This window comes from Anser cygnoides, chromosome 15 (genome assembly GCF_040182565.1).
Source record: "Anser cygnoides isolate HZ-2024a breed goose chromosome 15, Taihu_goose_T2T_genome, whole genome shotgun sequence".
NCBI classification, from domain to species: domain Eukaryota; kingdom Metazoa; phylum Chordata; class Aves; order Anseriformes; family Anatidae; genus Anser; species Anser cygnoides.
Window position 1 is genome coordinate 11,628,646 of NC_089887.1, and position 8,081 is coordinate 11,636,726.

The following is an 8,081-nucleotide window of genomic DNA, read 5'->3' on the forward strand; positions in this document are numbered from 1 at the left end:
CCGGGAGGAGTGGCAAGCCCATGAACTTTGCCTCTTTAAACACTGCCCTGCTCCAAAGGGCTCGCAACCCTCCCCGAAAGCACTGCCAGGCCGGGGCCAACCCTTCCCCCTTTGAGAATCGAACTGCAAGATTTCCAAGAAGGTCTGGTTTTCTCTGGTTAAAGCAACCCCCCGGGAGATCCGCACTGACGCCCCGCTGGCTGCAGACCACCTCCTGCCCCTTTCCTCTGGGGGTTTTCCTCGGCCTTTTCAGAAGGAGCGGCCGCCCCTCCGCGGGCCCCGCACAGACACAGCCGGGCCGCGACGCGGGCAGGGACACAGTGCCAGGAGGGAGCACCCCTCGTCCTGGAGCCCCCGGCCCCTTCCAGAACATTCCCCTCACACGCTGCCACGTTACGGGGCAGACCCACGGGCGCGTGAGGCGTCTTGTGTCAGTGATATTTGGTTAGAGGCGTTTCATGAGGGGCACTTTGCTTTTATCAGGCATTTCACGAGGGATGTTGTACTTTTATTTGGCATTTCACGAGGGACATTTGACTTTTATTTGGCATTTTATCTCGCTGCCACCACCACGGACCACGGCCCAGGCGCCCGCCCCGCACCAGGCCTCGGCCCCCGCCCGTCAGGGGCCGGCTCCCCCCCGCACCCCCGGGGGCGTGCCCCGCCGTGCGCGCGCGCGGCCGTTGCCGCACGTCAGCAGGAAGCGGCACGCGGCCGCCTGTAAACACCGCGCCCCCCCCCCCCACCGCGCCCCCTCCCCCGCCATCACCCCCCGCCCCGAGCCGGGCCCGCCCCCGCCGCCCTCTCATTGGGGGCAGCGGAGTTGTTGACCATATATGGTCAGGTACTACCGCACCGCGGGCGGCGGTTGGCCGCCGCGCCGCGTCACTCAAGCGCCCGCCGGCTCCCGCAAACAAAGCGGGGGCTGCCGGGAGCTGTAGTCCGGGCTGCGGCGGCGCGGGGGGGCAGCGCGGCGGCGGAGCGGGGGGGTAGAACTACAAGTCCCAGCAGCCCCCGGCGGCGGCCTCCGCTCCCGCCCCGCGGGGCTGGCCGGGCGCCGTGAGTCAGTGCCCAGTAAACATTGGCGTGAGCCGCGCCGGCTGCGCGATGGTGGCGGCGCCGTGAGGTCGGCGGGAGGAGGAGGAGGAGGAGGAGGAGGAAGGGAAGAAGAAGGCGGGGGGGGCAGGACGGCGGCGGCGGGGGGGCCATGGACGAGCTCAAGCACCAGGTGATGATCAACCAGTTCGTGCTGGCGGCCGGCTGCGCCGCCGACCAGGCCAAGCAGCTGCTGCAGGCGGCGCACTGGCAGTTCGAGGTGAGGCGGCCGCGCCCCGGGCACGGGGAGGACGGGGCGGGACGGGACGGGCCCCGCGCGTTGGGGGGGGGGTGGGGGGGATGTGTCCCGGCCCCCCCCCCCCCCCCGCAGCGCTCCCGGTCGGGGCCGGGCACCCCCCGCCGCCGGCAGCCCCCGGGGCGAGCCGGGGCTCAGCGAGGCGCCGGGAGCGCGGCTGCGGCTGCTCCCCGTGCCCGGGGCTCCCCCCCGCTTTGCGGCGCGGCCGGCAGCCCTCGGCCGCGAGGCCCGGGGCACGGCTCCGCGGGAGGGCTCCGCGCTGTGGTGAGGCGGGGCGGGGGGGGGGGCAGGGGCTGCGGCTCCCACCCGCCCGCACGCGGGCCCCGCCGCCGGTACCGGGGCCTCCCGGCGACGCGACGGCCGTCGGATGGAGCGGGCCCCGCATGGCCGCGCCGTCTGCGCGCCCGGGCGCGGCGTTCCCGACGCTCCGCCGGCCGCCAGCCCTCGAAGCCGGGCCGAGCGTGGCCCCGCGCACCGCCCGCACGCTCCCGTCGTCCCCCGCCGTGCCCGCCGCACGCCTCGACGACGCGGCCCCTGCGAGGGCGGCGGCGTGCCCCGGGCTTTGTTTACCAACACGGGGCAGCTGCGGCCCTCTGGGGCCGTGGGCTCGGCTCCCACCAGCCCCGCGCGGCCGGGAGGCGGGTGACAGAAGTTAACTTTCCTTCGCAACGGCTCTCCGCGGAACTTTGCCACCGTTGGGCGAGTTGCACAAGTGCGAACAGCCGTCCGCTGCCGGTTTGGCGCTCACATGACTCAGAGGAAGCTCGGCTGTAAACAAACGCGTCTGCGATGAGCCATTACCGTGTTCCCACTCGCTTTTGGTGCAACGGTCAGATAATTCCCTTTGCAAAATGGCCGCTGGGCATGCCTTCTTCGGGGAGCCACGCCGGGGAGGTGCTGGCTCCCGGCTCCAGGGTGCTCTCACCTCTCGGATGGGATGCGCCGAGGCTTTTGTTATTCCAGCGTGGTGCCCGTTTGCTGGCTGGCCCGGATCTGTGGCGAGAATAAATTGGTGGAGTTCAGGCAAGTTCAGTGCTAATTTCCGCTGCCTTCAGTCAGGGTTTCCTTGGTTTCGAAGCGCTCCTCCAGGGGCACGGTGTGAGCCCACTGGTGCACGCAGGCTGCTGCCCCGGCTCCCTTTGCCGGTGCTTGGAGCAGCACCTGCCTGCTCCGGCCCCGCTCGCTGCCTTTGCACAGGGGTGCAGGAGGGAGAGGGAGGCCGTGGGGCAATGGCCTCCTTGGGGAGCCGGCGGAGGCCTGCATCCCCCCAGTCAGACATGTTTGGCTCTGCGGTGAGCCCGACCTGCTGGTGGAGCCCCTGGGTCGACCTGCTGGTGGAGCCCCTGGGTCGGCAGCGAACCTCCAGGCCGCCCCGTTCCCAATCCCCTGAGGGCTGCTGTGACTGCTGGGGGAGGGTGCTGCGGAGGGGTTTGGCTGCGTGGTGTCCTGCTGGCCCTGCGCTTTGTCTGGGGGGGAAGGAACACGGCCCAGGACAGCGCGGGTGAGCGGGGCGGGCGAGGAGCTGCTCTGGGGGTACGTGCAGCTGCCTTCGCTGCAGCGGGAGCCGCTCCAAGGCCGTACCGTGTCCAGGGCCCTGACAAGGAAGCCGTTTATTTTGCAGGAACGCTCCTCTGTCCTCAGGGCACGGGCAGCGGCTCGTGGGTAACACGTGGGTCGCCCCTTCCGCTCGCTGTGACTTCGCTCCCGTCTCGCAGGGAAGCTGGGGCTCCGCGCACTGCACTTGGCGGGCCTCGCGGCTCTGCCAGCACCACCGTGCTCCCAGGGACCGGCAGGGGGGGTGCTGCCGGTCGGGGGGAGCTCAAGGAGGCAACTTGGGGTGTCTGCGGGTGCGAGGGCTGGCAGCGGGGCCCTGGGGGGACACAGGTGCCCCTGCTGGGGGAGGCACCGGGAAGGGCAGCAGGTGTCCGCTGCGGCTGGACCCCAGCAGCGAGGTGTTTGCAGAGCCTGAGCTCGGGGCCGAGCTGTGCACCAGGCTCCTTTCTCAGGTAGAAGAGTATTAATTGGCTTTCTGACGCACTGGTTGCCCCTGGGGCTGCTTGGGAAGAATAAGAAGACGTCAGCTGCCTTAAAAAAAAAAAAAAAGCTTGATTCGTGCCTTTTTGCTGCTGCAGAGCGTGGTGCCTGTGCTCAGGGTGGTGAGGTTGTGCAAGGGGAGCGAGGGGAGGAGCAGGTGCCTGGCTCTGCTCGCTGTGGCTCTGGTTGGGATTTCCACTTTCTCTTCTGATGTCTTTATGCTCTAGCAAGCTCCTTCCCCTTCCTTTGTGGCTGAAGGGCAGGGGGCCCCCATCGCCGCCGCCGCCTCCTGGCACTCCGGCGAGCAGAGAAACGCTGCGATCAGCGTGGGGCCTCGCGGCCCAGCCAGTGACGGCTGTGACGCCCGCTGCCCCCGTGGGTGTGTGGGTGCTGGGACCCCGGGGACAGCCGCCCCCCGTGGCTGGGGGGCACGCGAGGCCCGGGGCGGCGGGCGGCGGGGTGGCCAGGGGAGCTGCTTCTGCTGCTCCTGGAAATAGGCAGGGTGAGGCGGGGAGAGCGCGGTGTTTGGGGCAGAGGGACCGTGGCTGTGGCGTGCGTCCTCCGCCTGGACGGCAGCTTTCGTCCTGGGGATGGGGGGAGCGGCGCGGGGGGGACAGCGGGGACCTCCTGTGCCCCCGCCCGCTGATGGCACGGTCCCAGATACAAGGTCACTGGGGGAGCAGGAGCACGGAGCACATCTAATCGGCTTACGGCGTTTGCTGTGCCCACACCTCCGCGTGTGCTTCCCGTTCGCTGTTTTCCCCCTTTCTTATCGCGTTCCCTCCTGGCTGAGAGATAGCGCCTGCGGGCAGAGCCGTGGGACCTCACCCGGGACGAAGGTAGTGCGGGGCTGGGGCCGATCTCCAGGGCCACAGGCCCTCCCGGCAGCTCCTGCCCCGGGTGCCGGGCGCTTGCTGCGGTCGCAGCCCGCCCCGTGAGGAACGCAGCCGTAGCGGGGAATCACCTCAGCAGCCCAGCCGCTGCGTGTGCCCTCCGTGCTTTGGGAGTGACCATGCTCCCCAGCAGCAATTGCTTCCCCCCTGCCGAGGTCCAAATCGTTGCGTTTTGGTCACGGGACGCAACCACCAGGTAACGCTGCTGGCTGCCGCCTGGTCCTGCCGCCGGTTCAGCCAGGAAGCCACAGACCCCGTGCTGGCTGGCTCGCACACGGCTTTGCCTCCGTCAGGTGGGTGAGCCGAGCTGTGAGCGCTCAGCCCCCCGTGTGCGGCTGCGGGCACCGGGAGGAGGAGTGCGTTCGCGTGTGGCTGCGGTGCTCGGGCTGCAGCTGCTGCACCGGGTTTGGCACAACCTGCCTGTGCCTCTCGGCTGTCCAAGCGGCTCGGGTAGCCCTGCCGCCGGCTGCCAGGAGGGAGCAAGGGCTTGGTGCTGCTGCAGCCCCGCGCCTCGCACCCCAGCTCTGGGACCTCGGGGCCTGGGGAGGGGCGAGCCAATGATGGGGGCTTCGTCTCAGCCCGGAGCCAAACCCAGCCCGCTGCCCTAACGTTTCTGTTGCGTTTAATCTGCCGCCGAATCAAAGCACCGTGTTCTAGCCCCGATTCAACTAAAACCTGGCACAGAACGTGGGGCAGCTTCATCTTTGCCGATCCTACATCAGCCCCGTCCCGTGTGCCCCCAAAGCCGCCGCTGTCCCCTCCCAGCCCTCAAACCTGCGCCTGGCCCGCCCTCCTCGCCAGCCTGCGCCCGGCACTCCCTCCGTGCAGCCCTCCTCGGCCCGTCACATGCCACGGGCGTATGACATTTACCAGATTATTACTGGTCTGAACTGGAAGCAAACCAAAACGACGTCAGTCACAACCATACCCGGCCTGCAGCTGAACTCGACGTGCCCCGCTGTATGCGGCGGGCACAGTCTCGCTCGCTGCCCGTTGCAGCGCTGTGCCCATGGTCCCGTCCCGTTCAGGGCACGCGTCCCGCCAGCTGCCACGCTGCTTCCCCTGCTGGGTTTGGATTCGGCTTCCCTCCTTTCCCCTGCCCACGGCAGTTGCGGAGCGTCGCTGAGTTGTGAAACGCCTGCTGGGGTCCGCTCCCAAAGCGGCCGCTCCTCCAGCCGTGGGCAGGGCAGCGCTGCGGGTAGGCGCGCTCACCGCCTGGCTCGGTGAAAGCAGGCGGCGAGCGCGGCTCGCTGCTGGGGGCCGCGGGGCAGCTGCACGGGGCGTGCCCTCCACTGCGCACCCCGGGCACCGGGGCTGTTCCTCCTGCTGGCTCCGTGGCGTGCACAGCCCAGCCCCTCAGGGCCGCTTTTGGAGGTTGTCCCAGCTCTGCTAGGAGGTGGCCGAAACGGGTAACGGGTGCGAGGCGCTGGGCCAGGCCCTGCGCTGGGCAGTTTGGCTCTGGCGCCACGCGAACGCCCTCCACAGCGGGGAGCGAGCGGGAGGCAGGCTGCTGCCCCCCCCACGGCCACGCAAAGCCCTGCTGTTGCATGCAGGGGTAAGGTAGGGTGCTGCGCTTGCGTGCTGCTGGTAACGTCTTCCTTTTTTTTGCTTTTGTTTCTTTCAGACTGCTCTCAGTGCTTTTTTTCAAGAAACAAACATCCCCTACAGCCACCACCATCAGATGGTAAGTGCTCTCCCACCTCTCCAGCCACTGCTTCGCACGTGGGGTGTGCGTGCACAGGAGCGTGCAGACACGTGGCTGCTGCCCGCCTCAGCTCTCCCCGCGGTCCCCAGGCTCTGCTCCTTTACCTCCCGTGCTTCAGCAGCCCGTAATCTGCCTGGGCAGATGTGTCTTAGGGATTTGCTGGCTGCCGTGGCCTCGTTTGACTCTCCAGGACAATCGGGGATCTGGAGCGTGCAGTAAGCGTGCAGAGCAAATGCCTGCTGTGGCCGGGGCACGCCCAGGCTCCAGGAGCCAGAAAGCTGCAGGCCCCTGGTGGCACCGGTGGGTCGTGGGGCAGAAGGAGCAGGCGCAGCGGGGTCCTGCCCAGGCCCTCTGACAGGAGCTCTCACCACAGGATTAATCTTCGGAGCCTTAAATAACCGCTGCCCGCAGGAAGCACCCAGGCAGAGCTGGCAAAGCGAGGGAGCCGCTGCGCAGCCTGTACCAGCAGCTGCTGCGGGGCCGTGCGCGGAAGGGCAGGGGTGCGGGGCATCGTTGGGAAGGCCCCCCGGTCCCCGCCTGCCTCGCGGCGTCCCCAGCACCCCAGGCAGGGGGCTGGGCCATGCGGCGCGGTCCCACAGGTCCCCCCGTGTCCTTCCCTGAGCCGGGGCTCAGCTGCGGGCGTGGGGGCTCCGTGCGCTGCAGCGTTGAGGGGCGTTGCGCCGGGCCTCGGCGGGAGGCAAACGATGGAGACGCCAGGCTGGGGACGAGCCGCCTGCCTCCCCCGCGGGGCTGGCGCTGTGCCCGTGGGGGGTCCCGGCCCCGCTGACCCCCCTGTCTCCTTCCCGCAGATGTGCACTCCCGCCAACACGCCGGCCACGCCGCCCAACTTCCCCGACGCCCTCACCATGTTCTCCCGCCTCAAGGCTTCCGAGAGCTTCAACAGCAGCAGCCCTGTGGCCTCCATGGCGACCTCCCCGCCGCCCCCGGCCCCGCCGCTGCCCCAGCACGGGGCCTTCAACCCCGCCTGGCCCGCGGCCTCCCCGCCCGGCCAGCAGCAGAGCATGTGGACTCCGGCCCCGCCGGTGCAGCCCGCGGGCTGGCCCGCCGCCGTCTCGCAGCAGGCCACGGCAGAACAGAAGGCCAACGTGACCATGGAGGCAGAGAGATGAGGCCGCAGCGGAGAGCGAACGTGGCGGGGACCCCTGCGTATAAATATATATATATATATTTTTTTCCCCCTCCCCGAAGAGGAGAGGAACTCCGCTGCCAGAGCGTCTGGCAGCCACAGAGACACACGAGCGAATAGCTGCCTTGCATGGGTTTGGTTTGAAGTAGTTTTTACTTGTCCTAGAGCTGAACGGAGCTCCCCAGGGACAGCGGGAGGCTGCGTGGGACGCGAGGCCGGTGCCAGCCTCTGCCTGGGACCACGCCGTGGTCGGGCTCTCAGGGAGGGCGCGACCCCCTCCTCTCTCGGGACACTGGAGTTTGCATGCGAGTGACACTTACGGAGGAGACCCCTTCACGGTCCCCGCGCTAGCTGTGCCGCCCCGCTGCGCAGGACGGACCGTGCCTGTGTCCCCCCTCCCTCGGCCCCGCGCGTCCTGGTGGGGGGTGGACGCCCCGCACCGCTTGTTTTTTCGTGAGGAGGAGGAGAGCAAGGGCTGCTCCCGCACGCAGCGGGTGAGCGGGGCTGGGGGCAGGCCGGAGCGCTGGTGGGCCGCGCGCCGTCCCCTCGCCCTCCTGGGATGGGGTTTGCCCCGGGGCTGTTTGCATGACAATGTGTAACCCTAGAGACTGGGATCATTTTTAACCCCTCTGTTCTTTTCTCCTGGCGGCTGGAAGTCTCTCCGGACACGCCGCAGCCGCTTGCAATACACGCTCTTCTGCTTTGAACCCGGTGTCTTTGCTTCGTTCGCAGCAGCGGTGGGACGTGGGGAAGGCCGGCTGGGGCGCAGGGGGTTGCAGGGACACGGCCCCCAGCCCAGGCTGCCCAAATCCCACCCAGCCTGGCCTTGGCACTGCCCGGGATGGGGCACCCACAGCTCCTCCGGGCAGCCTGGGCCTCACCACCCTCTGAGTGAAGAATTTCTTCCTAATATCTAACCCAAATCTACCCTCTTTTAGTTTAAACCTACTG

The 8,081-nt window shown here is 68.7% G+C and overlaps 1 protein-coding gene across 1 annotated transcript; it reads left to right on the forward strand.

Annotated features, from left to right (window-relative positions):
* Positions 1–1,058: 1,058 nt before the first annotated feature.
* On the forward strand, positions 1,059–7,837 carry UBALD1 (UBA like domain containing 1). The gene is made up of 3 exons (XM_048066662.2): positions 1,059–1,315; positions 5,903–5,962; positions 6,793–7,837. Exons 1-3 carry the CDS (start codon positions 1,208–1,210, stop codon positions 7,111–7,113), a joined length of 489 nt encoding a protein of 162 aa, XP_047922619.1. The 5' UTR covers positions 1,059–1,207; the 3' UTR covers positions 7,114–7,837.
* The last annotated feature ends 244 nt before the right edge of the window (positions 7,838–8,081 follow it).

Excerpts from the sequence above, each read along its gene's own strand:
- UBALD1 (XM_048066662.2), top strand. The coding sequence starts at position 1,208 with ATGGACGAGCTCAAGCACCAGGTGATGATCAACCAGTTCGTGCTGGCG. Across the intron at positions 1,316-5,902 it reads CGGCGCACTGGCAGTTCGAG|ACTGCTCTCAGTGCTTTTTT; the intron begins GTGAGGCGGCCG and ends TGTTTCTTTCAG. Across the intron at positions 5,963-6,792 it reads ACAGCCACCACCATCAGATG|ATGTGCACTCCCGCCAACAC; the intron begins GTAAGTGCTCTC and ends TCCTTCCCGCAG.